Source organism: Geotrypetes seraphini, chromosome 12, assembly GCF_902459505.1.
Source record: "Geotrypetes seraphini chromosome 12, aGeoSer1.1, whole genome shotgun sequence".
Lineage (NCBI taxonomy): Eukaryota > Metazoa > Chordata > Amphibia > Gymnophiona > Dermophiidae > Geotrypetes > Geotrypetes seraphini.
The window spans coordinates 60,241,381-60,262,436 of record NC_047095.1 but is presented as its reverse complement, the minus strand read 5'-3'; the positions used below and the strand labels follow the sequence as shown (position 1 = coordinate 60,262,436).

At 42.2% G+C, this 21,056-nt stretch overlaps 1 protein-coding gene across 2 annotated transcripts in view; it reads right to left on the bottom strand.

The window, feature by feature from the left end:
- Nucleotides 1–21,056, bottom strand: part of TTC39A (tetratricopeptide repeat domain 39A) — a 150,186-nt gene that overhangs the window by 114,484 nt on the left and 14,646 nt on the right. For both annotated transcript variants that reach the window (XM_033915880.1, XM_033915881.1), the window contains exon 2: nucleotides 903–1,007. In XM_033915880.1, coding sequence (XP_033771771.1) covers nucleotides 903–1,007 — 105 coding nt within the window. The remainder of the gene's footprint in view (nucleotides 1–902; nucleotides 1,008–21,056) is intronic.

Sequence of the window (21,056 nt, the reverse complement as noted above, 5' to 3'; positions counted from 1 at the left end):
ACCTCACTATTTTAAATTTTAAATTGTGTGTAAAAATACATGTTTATATTTTATTAATTTTTGTATCTCACTTAGTAAAACTAAATAAGCGATTCATCAAAGTCGAATAAAACTTGAAACTATAGGCTCTACTGCCACTAGAAACCCCCCCCCCCACAAATCCACTTTCTTTTAGAGAGATCCCAGTTAGCTGTAGTGCATTAAGAGTGAGAATGGATGACAAAGTGTGGCTTTGGATTTATTTTAATTATTTGACATGGGTGATCAGGGCGTGAAGCCAGCCCCTCAGGGTTTTGGGTTTTTTTTTTGTGCATTTATTCTGCACATATGCCGGTCGCTATCACCAGCGTTGGGCACGTGCAAATTTAGCGAACCTTTGCTACTCTCCGCCAACCTCATTTGCGTACGTGTCTTTTGGAGAATGACTCACCTTTTTGAAATCGCTACAATAAACGGCTGCGGATGGCAGCCCATCGGTTTTTATCGTGAAGTTTTGAAAATCGAGCCTTTTGTGTTTAGCACACGAATCATTAACAGGTGTCAACGCATTTAGTAGGTGTTAACACCGTTAGCGCCTGTTGATGAATTCCTCCTTAAATCATCTTCCATACTGTCCTCGCCTTAGTTCTCCTTTCACTATTAGGCTTCTCTTCACCCTTCTGTTGGATTGAACTGTCAGCAGAATCTCACCTCTTCAGAGAATCTGTGAAGTGACTCCACTGGCTCTTACAGTTTGGTCTTTTCTCCACAGAAAAGCTGAGACTTCTATGAACCTTCAATATCTAACTACCAGTGGGAAAAACTGACTGGCAACCGAGTACTCCAAAACTGAGTTGGGAAACATTGCACACAACGAAAGCAACTGTACATAAAAATGATGGGTAAAAGTAATCAAACCATACTTAGCTTGCAGGTGAGCCATCGCATCCGAGAACTTGTTGCTTAAAAATAAATCCAGAGCACTCATACATTCTCCAAGTGCAGCGTTCAGATCCAATTTTGAGGGACTGTATACAAAACAATGAGAAAACAAAATTAACGGTGATAATTATCACTCTCTTAATTTAGCAAACATGCATGCAACAACACCCTTGGGTGGACCTTCTTTAGCTCCTTGGTTCCTATCTGGAGGTCCTGGTGAATTTTCCCAGAATGCAGTTGTTCATACACAGCAAGCTACCACTCATCAAGAACTCCAGCCTACAGATTCCTAATACAGGGCTCCAAAGGTGTCAAGGTTGAGATACCGAACTACAAGTGTTTGGCACTATTATAGCATAGTCCTAAATGGGGACCCCCCCCCCCCTGAATTCTGCAAAATTGTCTCTCTTCATTTATAACAAGCTTTATTTCATACCACCCCTGAGGAAGATTATGGTGAAACACAAATTTGTGTTGAGACAAGACAACATGAATACCTAAAGTAGGCATGGCTATCGCTGGAAATGCCGTCAGGTGACAGTAGGCACCTCTGTAGACATGATTCAGTAGGCCCCGGAAAGGTAGGCCTTCAAAACCCTGGCCTACATTTCCGGTGCCTACTTTTCACACAAGTCACAAAAGTGAAGGTTCTAGACTTTAAAAGATTATGTTAAGGAGTTGTTGTCTAGATGGGAACATCTGGATGTGGTAGGAAAGCAATGAGCAAAACTGAAAGGTAACAAACCATTTTGAAAACAAAGTAAGTAAAAGTAAGAAGAAAAGGCTGCTTTGGTTCTTAAAAGTAATAAGAGATTAGCTCTCATAAACTACAAACAATCACAGAAAGAGGAAGACAGGCAAAAATATCTGGAAAAGTTAAGAGAGAATGGTTGAGTAGTCAGGAAAACAAAGATACAAATGGAAGAAAAAATAGCCAACACGGTAAAACAGGGGGACAAGACATTTTTAAAATATGTTAGTGATAGAAGGAAGTATAAAAGTGATATTGTGAGACTCAAAGATGAAGGGGAGGAATATGTAGAAGCTGATAAACATAAGACTAAATTGCTTAACAAATATTTCTGTTAAGTTTTCACAGCTGAAACACTGGGGACTGAGGTGTGGTAGACCCTGAATGATTTTCAGAGGATTATGTTTGGGCCACTTGGATGCCCTGTCTTCCAATTTCCTAAGGCCTGCTTGCAATTTTTCACAGTCTGCATGCGTTTTGACAACTGACGTAAAACATTAGTGTGTTCTATTAATTTACGCTAGAATCAATCCTATGCTTGTGTATGGAGTGATTATGCATTAGAGACTCGCATGCAAAGCAAATCTAAAAGTGAAAAATGAGCAACGGTGAAATCTACAAATTGGAGAAAACAGAGTCAACATTTAAAGCTTTTGACATATCATCGCCTGCAAAAGCAAAAAGACGAATGCATAAATGGAAAAAACAGGAGAAAGAACAGAGTAGCATTGAGTTCCTACCATATGGGCATCTTCAAAGACTTGTACGCCACAAAGAGCTGCACATTTTTAAATAGTGTCTTGAGTGAAAGAATGGTTACGCATGCGTAAAAGTAAAATCTGGGAACAGTGAAGTACTGTCAGATTAAAGTAACTGTGAATTTCCAGATAGCTATTTAGAAAGACCGGTAAACAGTAAAGAAGAGAAAAACAGATGATAAGATTCATAGACACACGAAAGAGAAAGGAGTCCCGATCGTAACATTGTGTGCCTATTACGCTTGAAAGATCACTACACAGGAAAAAGTGTCTGTATCAACGAAGAGACTGTAATAAAATACAGTAAAACCTTGGATTGTAAGTAACTCAAAACATTTATTAAATTTTAATTTGATATAGAAGCATGGTCACAAGTACATACAGTATACACACATCACAACTGAGCCGATGATTCTTCTCTCTATGACGCTGCAGGAGTGTAGCGGCTGTTCTAAATGAGCGAGGTCCTGCAATACGAGTATATAAAGTATACATGCATCACATCATCACAACTGAGCCGATGGTTCTTCTCTCTCTGACGCTGCAAGAGTGTAGTGACTGTTCTAAACGAGCAAAGTCTTGCAATACGAGTACATACAGTATACACGCGTCACATCATCACAGCTGAGCCGATGGTTCTTCTCTCTCTGACACTGCAGGAGTGTAGCGGCTGTTCTAAATGAGCGAGGTCTTGCAATACGAGTATATAAAGTATACATGCATCAAATCATCACAACTGAGCCGATGGCTCTTCTCTCTCCGACGCTGCGGGAGTGTAGTGACAGTTCTAAACGAGCGAGGTCTTGCAATACAAGTACGTATAGTATTTTGTATTAAAGTTTTGGGGGTTGTGGAATGAATCATCTGAGTTTCCATTATTTCCTATGGCGAAATTTGCTTTGATATACGAGTGCTTTGGATTACAAGCATGTTTTCATAACGAATTATGCTCGTAAACCAAGGCTTTACTGTATTTTGTATTAAAGTTTTTGGGTTGTGGAACGAATCATCTGAGTTTCCATTATTTCCTATGGCGAAACTTGCTTTGATATACGAGTGCTTTGGATTACAAGCATGCTTCTGGAATGAATTATGCTCGCAAACCAAGGTTTTACTATTCCGAATTTAAAAATAGTTAGAAACATCATAATACGAAACAAATGAGATACAGAATAGCTGAAAATAAAGGCATTGTCATGTAGATGATTGAGAGCATTGGAAGACAAAATTGTGGGTGTGCCACAGAAAAACATTTTCTCAGTTAGTATTCCAGAGCAAAAAAAACAAAAGTCTGCAGGACACTAGTTTATGACCAATTAAGTAGCAATGAACTTTTATACATGAAGGACAACAAATTTCAGCTGTTTAAGTATGGAAACAAGCCGGGAGGATGATTGCTAATCTCACAAAGCCTTGACTTTTGTTTAAACTTTCAAACACTGTTCATTTGCCTTGTGGAGATATAGTTAATAATCTAATCTTTGGTTTATATACTGGGTCTTCTCCCAGTGGAGCTCGACTCGGTTCACATATAATTAAGACTAGAATACATAGCAGAAAACATGAGAGAAGGAAGAACTAATTAAAAACTAAAGTACATAAGAAAAGCATAAGAGGCTGTAGTTAAACCATTTAAAAATTGTGAGAACAACAAGGTTTTCAGGAATTTACGAAATAATATAAAATAGCCCAGGTCTTTAGTAATTATTTGCCACATTGTATTAGAAAGGGCATTATGAGGTAGCAGGTCTTGAGGTTGTCAAAACTTTCTGAAGACCAGACTGAGGAGTTAAATGATCCTTTGACGGTAGGAGAGATAAAGAGGGTCATCCCCTACATAGGGCACTAGGTCCAAGATGAACTCAATGGCGAGTCCTACAAGATCTTATATGAGCAAGAAACATCATTATTCACATTGTCAAACGTGACACGGACAAGAGGTCATGGACTGAAACTGAGGGGCAACAGGACCAGGACAGATGTCAGGAAATTCTGTTTCACACAGCGAGTGGTGGACGCTTGGAATGCTCTCCCGGAGGAGGTTGTGATGGAGACCACCATTCTGGGATTCATGGGCAAGTTGGATGCACACCTTCCTGCAAATCACATTGAGGGATACGGGTGAACAAGGTCTTCATCAGGGAACACCTAACTTGGCCTCCGCGTGTGCGGGTCACCGGACTAGATGGACCTAGGGTCTGATCCGGTGAAGGCGTTTCTTATGTTCTTATGACTTACCGATAGTTTCTACCCTCTTGTTATCCCTTTTCAATTGGCTGCGACTCGAGCCTCCCTTCCTTCCAAAATGACTAAAGTATTTATTACTGTGATTCATGAACCAGGGAAGGACCCACTATCCCAATCCACACAGGCCTAACTCATTGCTTAACTGTGACACAAAAATATTTGGCAATGACCCTCGTCAAGGGACATACTGAGAAACTTAAACTTCTGACGGCAGAACCACAAGTGGGCTTTGTCTATGGCTGGTATTCAGTTACACATCGAGAAATTGATCGCTTCTACAGAGAGCTGCCAAAGGAGTAAGATGCTATCACTTGTTTGACACACAGAAAGTTTTTGATAGTGTCAGCCAGACATATCTTTTCCATGTACTGCAGAGGTTTGGCTGTAAGAGCTTTATACTCTGCTCCTGTTGCCTCAGTGATGATCAATTGGACAGAATCTGAACCAGGGAGAGGCAGCTCTAGTACACGTCGGATTTTTAGGGTACCCATGATGAATATGAACGAGATAGATTTGCATACAGGGAGGTTTGGAGACCTCTACTTGGTGGCCTGGTGTTCCCGATTGTAACGCTGTGAAGTGGGACAGTTTCTAGCATTTTCAAGTAGCTAACCAATATCATTACGACCCGCCCTTACTGAGAATAAATCCCAGCAGCTTTGAAGGTTTGGAGAGCTCTACTTGGTGGCCTGATGTGCCTGATTGTACTGCTGTGAACCGGGACAGTTTCCAGCATTTCCAGGTGTCTCGCTGACATCATCATTATGAGCTGCCCTTCCCGAGGATAAATCCCAGCAGTTTCTGAGCCTCAGTGGAGCCCTAGTGACCAGAAGGTTTAATTGGAAGATCGAGATATTGAATAATGGGGAAGCATAAAGCCAAACCAACATCGTTGACTGTGAGTACTCCTAATTTGCCAGGTCTTACTGAGAGACACTTGGTTCCATTGAATTTGGGATCTCCTTCAACTTCTCGTCTAGTCTAGTCTTCCATTTATATACCAGGTCATCTCCCAACGGATCTCAACTCTGTTCACAAGTGATTAAATACCAGAGAACATGGGAAAATAAATGTTGCAGTGCTATCAGTTCTGTGGTAAGCCATTTAGGTATTGAGTAAACAACAAAGTTTTTAGGACTTTACGAAATTGTTGTAGCTGACCTATCAATCTAGCAGAGTCAGGAAGTCTGTTCCAAGTTTCTACCAGTTTGAAAGCAAAGGATTGGCTAAGCTTCCTGACAGATTTGATTCTCCTAAAGGAGAGGAACGATAGCTTATCTCTTTGTGTATTCCTTGAGTGGCAAGCTCTGAAGGTATTCTAATATAAGGGGACCAAAGGGTCAAATATTCCATAGAGAAGCTTAAAGAAAACACATGCACATTTAAACTGGATCCTAAAATGAACTGGGAGCCAGTGAAGTTTTCTCAACAGAGGAGAAATATGATCGTACTTTCTTTTCCTGAAAATAAGTTTAGCTGCTGTATTTTGTATTAACTGTAGTCGTTTTAGACTACCCTGTTTGATGCCCATATAAACAGAATTACAATAGTCCAGCTGGGCAAGCACAATGGACTGTACCAACACTGAATAATGTTCTTGATGGAATAATGATCTAAGTTTTTTAACATATACAGACTAAAGAAGCACTTTTTTGCCAAAGAATTTATCTGTTCATGGAATGTGAGGGATGAGTCCAGGATAATGGCCAGAACTCTAGAAGAAAAATCTATATGTAGCGAAATACCTGTTTTCAATGTAACAGAGGCAGGGAGTTTGTCCAATCTTGGCCCAACCCAAAGCAATGTAGTTTTAGCAGCGTTCAGTTTCATTTGAATGGACAACGCCCACATCTGAAGTTTAGAAATGCAGCAATCTATACTTGAAACTAAATTGCTGAGATTGGGGTCGACTTCCAATAAAATAAAAATATTGTCTGCGTAAGTGAATATAGTCTCTGCAGATGTGAGACAAAAATTTTTCAGTGAGGTCATATACCGTAGATATTAAACATGATAGGCGACATAGGGGAACCCTGTGGCACCCCACAATTAGGTTTCCATGAAGATGATGTCTCACCCTCTAAATATACCTCATAGGATCGTAGTGATACGAATTTATTCAACCAATTCAGAACTACTTGGTTTAAGCCAATATCTGATAACATACGAATAAAGATATCATATGTCTCTTATCTAAAAAGATGGTAATTAAGACACTGTTAGAAGCCTGATCACTACACTGGCAACAATCTCATGCATCCACTCAAAGTCACTTTCATTTTCACTTTGAGTGAATGTGTGAGATTGTTGCCAGTATAGTGATCAGGCTTCTAACAGTGTCTTAATTACCATCTTTTTAGATAAGAGACATATGCGATAAATTGTACTCCATTGGAAACAGAGTGGAGCTTGAACCCAGAGCCTCTGATAGTACGGGAGCGTAATTATCTAATTAGAGAATATCTCACATCTACAGAATCAATTCTAGCTCAATGTAATGTCCTGATGACTAGCAGCAGTGTAACGAGAGCTTGAGGGATTAAACCATCTTTTTCCTTGGAAGACATTGTTACTTCAAACACCCCAGAGCAGGGGTGTCCAACCTGCGGCCCAGTGAAGTATTTTGTGTGGCCCCGGTCGAGGGCGATGCAGTGTTTTCCTTTGCTGCCCCTGGGTGTTTACCGTCTTGCCGGCTCCCTCCTATGTCTTACTGCAGCGTTTGCGCGGCCCCAGAAACATTTTTTTTGGCCAATGCGGCCCAGTGAAGCCAAAAGGTTGGACACCCCTGCCCCAGAGGTTTCTGAGGGTGCTTCAAAGTATCCCTCGAGTTACAAAGGTCACAAAATACAGTGCAAAGCTCTGAGTAATTCTTCCAGGACCCATGATCACGACTTTACTGGTCTCGTGATGCCAGTGCAGAATGGAGCCATGGGGAACTATCCTGATTTATTACCACAGCCTGTGGCAAAAATGGAGACTACGGCCTTTATTTTCAAAGTATCTCTATGTTTAAATAGAACTACCAGGCGCAGGCAGCGCTGTACACTGTATACGCAAGAGACGGTCCCTGCTCTGAAGAGCTTACAATCTAATTACGACAGACACACAGAGGGGGCTAAAAGGTGGTAGGGGGCTATTAAGGGAATGGCTGACAGAAATGTTGATTGGGTCAATGTTTAAATGCAGCTTCAAATAAGTGGGGTTTTAGTCTGGCCTTGAATACCGCCAGAGGCGGAGCCTGATGTACTGAGTCAGGCAGGTTGTTCTACGCATGCCGCGCAGCACGGTAGAAGGGACGGAGATGGGAGTTGGCGGTAGAGGAGAAAGGTACAGCCTCTCACAACCTAATTGGTGGTACTTAGATATGGCATGAAATGGGACCGTTACATGTGGAAGTTGCAAAGATGGTGCTTACCTGTGGGAAATGCTGAGGCGATGTTGCTGTTTTTGTGCCGCTGTAAATTCGTAAAATGGATGCCCCTGCTGTACATGCCACCAAACACACATTCAATCCTGCATTTTGTACGTGTACTGTATTTTACAAAAGGCTCTGATTTGGCAGAACTTTTTTACTACACACTGCCAGAATTCAGTACATCCCAACCCGGATGTCTCAGTTCCTATCTCAATGTTATATTACATTACATTAGGGATTTCTGTTCCGCCATTACCTTGTGGTTCAAGGCGGATTACAAATGGACTGTCCGGAGATTAGAAGTATTTAGGGAGTAGTACATTTCTTTGAGTTGTTAAGGATTACATCTGAATTGTCATGGTATTAGAAGTACATATGGAGTAGTTGCAGGTGATGCTTGGGACATTTCTGATTGTGTTAGTTCGGTTTTATGTGTTTTTTGAAACGAAGGGTTTTTATTTTTTTCTTGAAGGTTTTTTAGTCTGTGGTCATGGTCAATAGGTTGTAGAGTTGTGGGTTGAGTGTTGCAGCTCGAGTGGCTAGGAGGTTGTCGTGCATTTTTTTTCTTTTGACGTTTTTGGTTGGAGGGTGTGTGGGTTCTCCTATGTCTAGTTGAGGTGGATTGAACTAATCGATTGTTCCAATACGCTGGGCTGTCTCTGTTTATTGCTGTAAATAGTAGGCAGTAAAATTTGAAGTGTATTCTCGCTTGTATTGGGAGCCAATGTGAGTCGTGGTATGCCTCTGTGATGTGGTCGAATTTCTTCAGTGAGTAGGCCAGTCTTAGGGCTATGTTTTGTATTGTTTGTAGTTGTTTGATCATGGTTGCTGTGCATGGGAGATATAGTATATTGCAGTAGTCTATTAGACCTAGGAGTAGGGATTGTACCAAGAGTTGGAATTGCTTTCTGTCGAAGAATTTTCTGACTTGCTTCAGGTTTCTCATGACTCCAAATTATTTTTTTATTGTTTTGACAATTTCTGGCTGCATTGTACAGCCTCTGTCTATTAGCACTCCCAGAAGTTCTTTGAAGAACTGAGCGACCCTTAACCTGGAAGAGATATGGCAGAAATCCATGAGTCTCCTTCAAACAAAGTGACCTCTGTCACCAGCATCCACAGTAAACGAGACTATCTCCAGGGGAAAAAAAATTCCTCATCACTGCCTTCATATGCTCTTATTATTCATTTTCTGTGTTTTATTAATGTACCATACCAAAACAAGAAACCTTATCATCAGAGTTTATAAATTTGCAAACAGCTGGAGAAAAGTTATGTAAGTTACAAGAGAAGCATTAAAGCTGGAATATTCTGGGTTATTTTGATGGGGAAGGGGCACCTTTATCATGCTGGATTCAACTCCCTGCAAAGCCCTTGGAAATAAGCACTATATGTTGATTTCTGTAAGAACAGGGTTTCAGTTCCTCCTTGCCCTTGGTAAACAGAGACCTGCCTAGTAGGAAAAAAAAAAAAAACCCAAACCCCTAGCACGTTTAGAAACTTCGGTTTCAGGAAATGAATTATCCTTCATCAGAACTGACGTTTCTGCTAATGCTTTCAACAAATATTTAAATCAGTTCTACATATACGATAAAGCCACATACGTCGGTTGCCGAAAATCAAAAATGGCCGTCCATAAAAGCCTCTTGCCTTTTGTTAATCCCTTACAATACAAATATGATCAGTACTAGTGTGTCATTGCATCATATTTTTTTTTTCTGTCGGCATATAAGAGGAAGCCAACCAGTCGTCTTAAATTCACTGAACGTCATCCCCTATTTCAAGACGCAAACTTAGAATGCAGCCTCACAGCGTCATGGTCAATGTTAATCTAGATTAGAGAATGACACGGGGAAACAGTTTGTCCCTATCCCCGTGACCACTGTTCCCGCCCCATCCCTATGACTACTGTCCCTGCAGCATCCATACAAGCCTAAGTTCCCATGCTTAAAAGCACTATATGAGCTGCCTCTATGGCTTTCCCAGCTCCAGCCAATCCATGAAGCAGAGGCCTGATACCAGGTACCAAATCCAGATCCTCTGCACAGCACTTGCCACCAAATCACCAAGTCAGCCTATCAAAATATGCATGTGTGCATCGTACCTTTAAATCCCTCCTGGTCCACCACGACTGTGTAGTCCTCCGAAGTTTATGTCAAGCTGAAGAATTTGCATCTGCTTCGATGGCGCACAAAGGGGAGCTTGATTGAGCGGGTGGGTGTACAGCCAGACTCCGTTCTTCTCGACGCTCGTCACCTGGTGATCCAGGAGCTGCAGCGCCAGGGCCAACCCCTGGACTGGCTCCACAGTCCACCAAACCGCGCTCACTGCCCTGCTTCTGCTCCAGAGCGGCCAAACTAGTCGCCCATCAAGCCCAGCACAGAAACCATACCCCGAACCTCTCGGCTATCTCTCTATCCCTGCTGGAGCCTTGAAGTCGCACGCGGGATAATAGCACGTGGATACTATTTTGTCTTTTTGAGGGGGGTGGGGGAACCTCCACCCCCCCCCACCCCACTACACTTACTTTCCCGTCCCATCCTTGCAAGTTTTGTCCCTGTCCCTGCCCCATTCCTGTAAGCTCTGCCTTAACGGTGTCAGGTCAAAAGCGCGCCGGGACAAAGGCGCGCGCAGACAACTGAGCGCAACGTGGAGGCGTGCGCCGAAGAAAATGACTGTTTTAAAGGGCTCCGACGGGGAGTGTGGTGGGGGAACCCCCCCACTTTACTTTATACAGATCGCGCCACATTGTGGGGGCATTGTGGGGGGTTTGGGGGGTTGTAACCCCCCACATTTTACTGAAAACTTCACTTTTTCCTTAAAAAACAGGGAAACAGTTAAGTTTACAGTATAATAAGGGCGGTTACAACCCCCCAAACCCCCCACAACGCCGCCACGATCTGTATTAAGTAAAGTGGGGGGGAGGGTTCCCCAACAAAAACCCCCGTTGGAGACCCTAAAAACACTCTTTTTCTTCGGCGCGTGCTTCCGTCTTGCGCTCAGTTGTCGGCGTGTGCCTTTGTCTTCGGCGGTTTTGTCTATGAACCGCCTTAACCGTACAAGCCTCGAACACTTATGATTCTAAAATATTTGAGGCTTGTGCAGACGAGGACGGAGCTTGCAGGAATGGGGCAGGGACAGGAAAAGAATTTACGGGGATGGAACAGGAAAACGAGTTCCGGCGGCAACGAGCAAAAATTTGCCCCCGCGTCATTCTCTACTGATTGGCTCTGTCTGCACGAGACGAGTACAAACAGCCGGGCCACTGGCTGCCGTGCAAGCTCCATTGCACTGTGTACTTCCGAGGCCTACTGTTACAGGTGCCAGGTGACTGCACCACCTCCTCCCCCCACTTCTGGAAATGAGCAGGCTGATCTCAGGAGAGAAGGAAATCAAACACACGTTGGGCTCAGAATTTCCGTGCCAAAGCAGAATATTGTTGGAAGTGTGGAACAGACGAAGTGAGATGAGCTGTACGTGTAGGAGAGATCTAATAAACAGGAGCAATTAATGCCTTGAGGTCATTTCCCCAAAGGGAACAATCAAATGAGAGCGAAAGAACAAGTGTGTGTGTGCTTGAACCGGCTCGGCTGTTCCTATACGAGTACATTCGTCTATGGATCCCTCTTGCTGGAGCTCTGAAGTAGAGAATGACACGGTGACAAAATTCATCACCGTTCCCGTCCCCGCGGATAACCGCGGGAAATAATCCCATGTCATTTTCTAGTGTCTGTTTCAACCTCGGTCCTTCTACACCAGCATTCTTCAAAGCAAAGCTTGCGGGTCAGTGGTTGTGGCCATTCATACTCTCATTCTTATTGGAGCCAAGGATAATGAAGCCATTGTGACATCACTGATGTGATTGGCTCTTAGGCACTGGTGGAATGAGGCATTATGACATCACAATATCTGCTCTGGATACCAAAGACTGTCATTCTGTAGTGTCTGTTTCAACCTCAGTCCTTCTACACCAGCATTCTTCAAAGCAAAGCTTGCGGGTCATTGGTTGTGGCCATTCATACTCTGATTCTTCCCTCTCTCCTTAAAGAATGACATGAAGATTTTTTACCGCGGTTATCCGCGGGGACGGGAACGGTGATTAATTTTGTCACCGTGTCATTCTCTACTCTGAAGCTCTTTCTGTGTCTAGACGAGACTTCAAGGGCTGTAGCTGCAGAATTTCTGTGACACGATAATTTTTCTTAGTTAAGTTCTTGAGGATCATGAAAGAAACAAAACACAGCACAGGAAAGATGCGGTATGGATTAGAGAATGACACAGGGACAAATTTGATCCTGTCCCGGTGGGATCTTAAGATCCCTGTCCAATCCCTCCTCCAACTTCTGTCCCTGTCCCATTCCCGCAAGCTCTGCCTTAACTGCACAAGTCTCGAACATTTATGATTTTAAAGTGCTGGAGGCTTGTGCAGATAAGAACATAAGAGTTGCCATATTAGGACATACCAAAGGTCCGTCAAGCCCAGTATCCTGTTTCCAATAGTGGCCAACCCAGTCCCCAAGTACCCAGCTAGATCCCAAGTAGCAAAACAAATTTTATCCTGCTTATCCTAGGAATAAGCACTGGATTTCCCCAAGGCATCTCAAAAAATGGCCTATGGACTTCTCTTTTAGGAAATTATCCAAACCTTTTTTAAACCCTGCTAAGCTAACTGATTTCACCACATTCTCCAGCAACAAATTCCAGAATTTAATTACACGTTGTGTGAAGAAATATTTTCTCCAGTTTGTTTTAAATCTACTACTTAATAACTTCATTGCATGCCCTTTAGGCCTAGTATTTTTGGAAAGATTGAACAAGCAATTCACATCTACCCCTTCCCCTTCCACTCCACTCATTATTTTATACACCTTTATCAAATCACCCTTGAGTCATCTCTTCTCCAAGCTGAAGAGCCCTAGCTGTTTAAGCCTTTCCTCATAGGGACGTCGTCCCATCCCTTTAATCATTTTCATTGTCCTTCTCTATATTTCTCCTAATTCCGCTATATCTTTTTTGAGATATGGCGACGAGAACTGCACACAGTATTCGAGGACCCAATGACAAATGTGGACATTGTATTTTAAAATATTAACTGAATAAAAGAAGCGTCAAGAACATTGGATTTCCACAATTTTGTTTGCTCAAGCAACTTAACTTGCCATAGCCCCAGGTAGAGTTAGACTGTGAGCCTGCAGGGACAGATAAGGAAAACACCCAAGATTACTATTCAATGTATTTTAAACTGCTCTGGGTGAATCTCTTCATGAAATGGCGGTTAAAAATCCCAATAAATGAATAAATGGCCGCATGTCAATGTTGCCATTAGCACACTGCCAGAAATGCAATAAACAGAATAAAATCCTTTTTGACAGCCACGTTAGAAATGGGCTTGTGTATTGTAAAAAAAAACCCCAAAACCTCTCGCATACATTGCTTTAAGCCCATCTACTAAAGCAGCTTAGTAAAAGAAGCCGTGAGTTATTACAGCAGACAGAGAAAGGGGATGGAATTCCTCTCATTTGAAGAAAGGCTAAAGAGGATACGGTTATTCAGCCTGGAAAAGGGACAGCTTAGGGGGAGATATGATTGAAGTCTACAAAATCCTGAGTGGAGAAGAACGGGTACAAGTGGATCGATTTTTCACTCCATAAAAAATGACAAAGACTAGTTGATACTCAATGAAGCCACATGGAAATACTTTTAAGACACATAGGAGGAAATATTTAAATCTCTGGAATTTGTTGCCAGGGGTGTGTGGTAAAAGTAGTTAGCATAGCTGGGTTTAAAAAAATAAAAGTTTTGGACAAGTTCCTAGAGGAAAAGTCCATGGTCTGCTATCAAGACATACATGGGGGAAGCCACTGCTTGCCCTAGAATTGGTAGCACAGAATGTTGCTACTATTTGGGTTTCTGCCAGGTAACTGGGCTGGACTGGCTATTGTGGAAACAGAATACTGGGCTAAGTGGATCATTGGTCTAACCCATGTTCTCATGAGAGCGGCAGTTGGAACCGCGCTTGAAGAATTTGAACCCGGAGGTCAGATATGGATTTACTACTACTAATCATTTCCATGGCACTATGAGCTAGGATCCATAACAGGAGTTTAGTGTTTGTCTAATGCAGGGGTAGGGAACTCCGGTCCTCGAGAGCCATATTCCAGTCGGGTTTTCAGGATTTCCCCAATGAATATGCATTGAAAGCAGTGCATGCACATAGATCTCATGCATATTCATTGGGGAAATCCTGAACACCCGAATGGAATACGGCTCTCGAGGACCGGAGTTCCCTACCCCTGGTCTAATGCAAACGCTCTGGACGAGGTAACATGAATGGAATGTTCTGAAACTGGATCCCACCCAGAGCGACTCCCCAGTCTGTCCTCTGCGACATAATGCATCGGTCTTTCAAGCTGATTACTGCCCAGCATCAGCTGACAAGACTCATGATCCGAATTCTGATTTTATGGCTCTCTAAACTCTGCGGCTATTCTTCTAAGCCGTGGGGATTTTCTCTCACTCCAAATAACTCTGAAGCGGAAGAGAATGAGGAAGGCTGGGCTGGAGCCACCACCTCTACCAAAGGAGTGTCAGTACTGTTACCAAAGAGGCAAAGAAGTCAAGTTTTGCACAGGAGACTAGTTAGTTTAGAGATACATGCTAGAGAATGACACGGGGACAATTTTTTCCCTGTCCCTGCAAGTTTTGTTGCTGTCCTTGTCCCTGCCCCATTCCTGTAAGCTCTGCCTTAACCACACAAGCCTCAAACACTCATGATTTTAAAGTGTTTGAGGCTTGAGCACATGAGGACGGAGCTTAGGCATTGGTGGAATGAGGCATTATGACATCAGTCTGAGCTCTAGAATGTTGCTACTTATGATTTTAAAGTTTTTGAGGCTTGCGCAGATGAGGACGGAGCTTAGGCATTGGTTGAATGAGGCATTATGACATCACAGTCTGAGCTCTAGAATATTGCTATTTATGATTTTAAAGTGTTTGAAGCTTCTGCAGATGAAGACGGAGCTTGCAGGAACGGGATGGGAAAATTAGTTCCTATGGGGACAGGGAAAAATTTGTCCCCATGTTATTCTCTACTACATTCCTGCAGGAACAGAGTTAAAAACGAGGTCTGGGATAACTTGTGGCACTTTTAGTTGTATGTTTTTGCTTTGTTTGCAAATGTTTTGTAATGTAATTGTCATTTATTGTTACCTATTTGATATTTGAGTGGAAGGCAACAGAGGGTAGAGGTCAACAGAGATCACTCTGGGGAAAGGGATGTTACCAGTGGTGTGCCTCAAGGTTCAGTTCTTGAACCTGTTCTTTTTAACATTTTTATAAACGATATTGCTGAAAGGCTCTCAGGTCAGATTTGCCTCTTTGTGGATGATACCAAAATGTGCAATAGAGCAGATATCCCGGATGGTGTGAACAACATAAAAAAAAGACCTAGCGAAGCTAAGATTTAATGTTAAGAAATGCAAGGTCATCCATTTGGGCTGCACCAACCTGAAGGAACAGTACAGTTTAGGGGGTGAAGAACTTTTGTGCACGGAGAGGGGTAGGGCTTAGGTGTAATAGCATGTGATGATCTAAAGGTGGCCAAACAGGTTGAGAAGGTGAAGGATGCTAGGCTGCATAGGGAGAGGTATGGCCAGTAGGAAAAAGGAGGAAAAAGATAGACTAATAATCCCTTATTCTTCGTTAAGGACGCTAAGATCAACACAACAAAATTTACTAACTATCCCTTCATTAAAAATAATTGGGACAAGAAGAAGAACTATATTTTCAGTACAAGCACCTCAACCTATCTATTTACGTAACGAAACATCACTAGACAAATTTAAACATGGTTTGAAAACCATTCTTTATAGAGATGCATTCAATACATAAATAGATAATGATAATAAACACAATATTTATTCTTTTGGAATCAAACATGCAAAACTTTTTTTTATTGTTTTTTTTTTTTTTTTTCTTTTCTCTCTTTCTTTCCTTCATCATTTTTCTCACCTACCCTACCCTTATGTATAAACCCTTATTAAAAAATTTTTTTTTTTTAAATTGTAATTCCATTTTTTCTTTACCCACTTGTTTCAGTTTGTATTAATAATACATAATGATTAGTTTGTATAATTTTGTCTTATTTGTATTTGTATTTGTCACCCCAGTTTTTTTTTATTGTACATTTCAATTATGTAATACGCATTGAAATATTTGATATTGCGTAAAATCAAAATTTAATAAAACTTGAAAGTTGAGGTATTGATGCCCCTGTAAAAGACTCTGGTGAGACCTCATTTAAAATACTATGTACAATTCTGGAGGCCACACCTTCAAAAAGATATAAAAAGGATGGAGTCGGTCCAGAGGAAGGCTACCCAAAAGGTTGGTGGTCGTCGTCATAAAGCATATGGGACACGCTGAAAGAACTCAAAATGTATACTTTGGAGGAAAGGCAGGAGAAGGGAGATCTGATAGAGATATTTAAATTCCTATGTGGCATTAACACACATGTGGCAAGTCTCTTTCAATTGAAAGGAAACTCCAAAATGAGAGGGCATAGGATGAAGTTAAGCGGTGATAGGCTCAGGAGTAATCTAAGGGATTCCTTTGTTACAGAAAGGGTGGTGGACATGTGGAATAGTCTCCTGGTAGAGGTGGTGGAGACAGACTGTGTCTGAATTCAAGAAAGCGTGGGACAAGGCCATGGGATCGGGAGAGGAGATAGTCGATGCTGTGGATGGGTAGACTGGATGGGCCATTTGGCTTTTATCCGTCTTCATGTTTCAGTGATATTATGCCACAACCAGCTGCACCAGTATTTCAGATCTGTGCGATATAATTAAAGAACTAGAAATGGTTCTGGTTAGATAACACACATCATAAAGCATTGAGAAATGTCATTCTGCCAGCTCAGAGAAGCCAAAAGATGTGAAGTTAAAATTAGTACTTAAGAATAGCCAAACTGGGTCAGATTATCAGTGGCCAATCCAGAAACCCAAACACTAGCCTCATTCCTTGCTACCGATCCCAGGGCAGGCAGTGGCTTCTCCCAAGTCTCTCTAAATAGATGATTACGAACTTTTCCTCCAGAAACTTGTCCAATCCTTTTTTTAAACCCAGATAAGTTAACCGCTGTTACCACATCCTCTAGCAATGAGTTCCAGCCTTCACTTTCTGGGAAGTTATTTTCTCTCTAATCTAACTAATTTCACTTTATCAATTTTTATGTGAACCGAGTCAAGCTGCTTTCGGGGAGATGACACGGTATATAAATCTAAGATTTAGATTAGATTACCCTTCTAATTGATTTATGCACATCTCTTCTTGCTGATTTGCATGTTATATTTAAATGCTAGGAATCATGGCTCCTTATGATCGCTTCAAAGCACGTTCTCTTCTGATCTCAAATCCTGTTTCCATATTCGGCTCTGAAAGACTCTGAAATTACAGCCGATGCAGTGTAATTCTCCACGAGTGCTGCTCTGATCACGGTGTCCGGGAGCTCCGTAAGTGCACGCAAAACTGCTTTGATCTGAGAAAAAGGAGACACTCATGGGATGGGTCAGATCAAGGAAGAGAAAGTCCATTTGCCTACAAACTGCCTTGTGAAATGCAGTAGGTTAATAATAACACTGGTCAACTCAACGTTAGACCTGTTTCTGGGTATATTTGACCTGCTGATTGCAAAAATGGCACCGGTTTTCTCCTATCAGCTCTAGATTTTGAGATACAGAACATGTGCCATATACCATTCTTCACACCCATTAAAAAATCAGGATATTTTAATGCAATGTTTAAATTAATATACACATTAAAAATTAATAGGAAAGTGTACAACATGAAAATCAACTTATTTCATACCAAAAGCACAAGTTTATGATACAATATTTCCATCTTTGAATGAACCCTTGAATTAAGGTGCAGACATCTGCAGCTGGAGGAGGAGGAAATGGCCACCCCTACTCATTTTAAAGTATGCGCATAGATTAGTGTATTTTGTCATCTCTGCTCCTGAACACGCCTCCCAGTAAAGTCAAAGTGCATGCTTTCATGCTAGCCGGTATCTTATTAGAGGCTACATACGTGTGAAAATGACTTTAAACCCAGCAGTCTGGGACCGAGACATCCGTGGATTGGCAGAACAGGTTTCCATTACCTGGGCCTTGGTTAGAAACAGAACTCTCCATTGTATGTGCAGTTAATGCTTCAGATCCGGTGTTGGGATTTTAGGTTTTAAGCTGCCACCTCCCTCCTTTGATTGCAGCATATCGTATCCTAAAAAGCTCTTTGAATGATAACAAAGTACCTGATGCTTTGCTCACTGTCAGAATTCAAACAGGATTTTACGATAGTAGGGGAGGGTAAGCAAACAAGCCTATGGAGAGAAAAGCCAGCCATCCCTTTCAACACATCTGCTCTGCCGGCTTCCTTCTACAGAACTGCTCCCTCTCCCACCCTCCTGGAGACACCGACACCCCCTTTCCCTCACACACACACAAATGCACAAAGGAGCAACTCACAATCGTAGAGCTTATAAACCGCACCCAAAGAAGTATGAGGAGAGACTGAAAGCCCTGAATATGTATACCTTAGAGGAAATATGATTCAGACGTTCAAATACTTAAAAGGTATTAACGTAGAACAAAATCTTTTCCAGAGAAAGGAAAATGGTAAAACCAGAGGACATAATTTGAGGTTGAGGGGTGGTAGAATCAAGAGCAATGTAAGGAAATTCTTCTTTACTGAGAGGGTGGTGGATGCCTGGAATGCGCTCCCGAGAGAGTTGGTGGAGAGGAAAATGGTGACGGAAATCAAAAAAGCGAGCGATGAACACAGAGGATCTCAAATCAGAAAATAATAGTAAATGTTGAAGAACTAAGGCCAGTACTGGATGTCCGGGGCTGTACTTGGAGAGACCTCCCAGGAAAGGGACTTGGGAGTTCTGATTGACAAGTCCATGAAGCCATCTGCACAATGTGCTGTGGCGGGGAAAAGGGCGAATAGATTGCTAGGAATGATTAAGAAGGGGATCATGAACAGATTGGAGAAGGTTAATATGCCGCTGTACTGGGCCATGGTGCGCCCTCACCTGGAGTACTGCATCCAGCACTGGTCGCCATACATGAAGAAAGACACGGTACTACTCGAAAGAGTCCAGAGAAGAGCGACTAAAATGGTTAGGGGGATGGAGGAGTTGCCGTACAGTGAGAGATTGGAGAAGCTGGGCCTCTTGTCCCTTGAAAAGAGGAGATTGCGAGGGGACATGATCGAAACATTCAAAATACTGAAGAGAATAGATTTAGTAAAGAAAGTCAGTCTGTTCTCTCCAAGGTCAGTCTCTCCAAGGTAGGGAGAACGAGAGGACACACTCTAAAGTTGAAAGGGGATAGATTCCGTACAAACGTAAGGAAATTCTTCTTCACTCAGAGAGTGGTAGAAAACTGGAACGTTCTTCCGGAGTCTGTTATAGGGGAAACACCCTCCAGGGTTTCAAAGTTGGAAAAGTTCATGCTAAACTGGTGAGACTGGACTCATTTGGAGCACTGGCCTTGACCTTGGGGCTGCTGCACGAGCGGGCTGCTGGGCAGGATGGACCATTGGTCTGACCCAGCAGCGGCAATTCTTATGTTCTTATGTCTGTGTCTATGTATGGTCGTTTGGTGGAGGATGGGCTGGGGAGGGCTTCAAAGGCTGTGAGGGTGTAGATGGACTGGAGTGAGTTTTGACGGAGACTTCATTAGTTGAAAGTTTTGAAACCTAAGAACATTCCATGCTACAATGCAAGGCAAGCAGTGGCTTCCCCCATGTCTTTCTCAATAAAAGACTATGGACTTTTCCTCCAGGAACTTGTCCAAACCTTTCTTAAAACCAGCTACGCTATCCGCTCTTACCACAATCTCTGGCAACGCGTTCCAGAGCTTAACTATGCTCTGAATGAAAAAAATATTTCCTCCTATTGGTTTTAAAAGTATTTCCCTGTAACTTCATCGAGTGTCCCCTAGTCTTTGTCATTTTTGACGGAGTGAAAAATTGAGCCACTTGTACCCGTCCTACTCCACTCAGGATTTTGTAGACTTCAATCGTATTTCCCCTCAGCCATTTCTTTTCTAAGCTGAAGAGCCCTAATCTGTTTAGTTTTTCCTCATACAAGAGGAGTTTCATCCCCTTTATCATCTTGGTCGATCTTCTTTGAACCTTTTCTAGCACCGCAATATCTTTCTTGAGATAAGAGGACCAGAACTGAACGCAATACTCCAGATGAGGTCGCACCATGGAGCGATACAGAGACATTATAACATTCTTAGCTTTGATAACTATCCCTTTTTTTGAATAATTCCTAGCATTTTGTTTGTTTTTTTTGTCCGGCGCTGCACATTGGGCAGAAGGTTTCATCATATTTTCTACAATGACACCCAGATCCTTTTCTTGGGCGCTAATAACCAAGGTGGACCCTAACATCCGGTAACTGTGATTCAGGTTATTCTTCCCAATGTGCATCACTTTGCATTTGTCCACATTAAATTTCATCTGCCATTTGGACCCCCAGTCTTCCAGTTTCCAAAGGTCCACCTGCAATTTTTCACAATCCGCATGCGTTTTAACAACTTTGAACAATTTAGTGTCATCTGCAAATTTAATCACCTCACTCATCGTTCCAATTTCCAGATCATTTATAAGTAAGTTAAATAGCACCAGTCCCAGTACAGACACCTGTGGCACTCCACTGTTTACTCTCCTCCATTGAGAAAAATGGCCATTTAACCCTACCCTCTGTTTTCTATCTGATAACCAATTCCTAATCCACAACTGAACTTTGCCACCTATCCTGTGGCTCTTTAATTTTCTCAGGAGCCTCTAATGAGGAACTTTATCAAAAGCTTTCTGAAAATCTAGATACATTACATCAACCAGCTTACCTTTATCCACATGTTTATTCACACCTTCAAGCAAATTGGTGAAG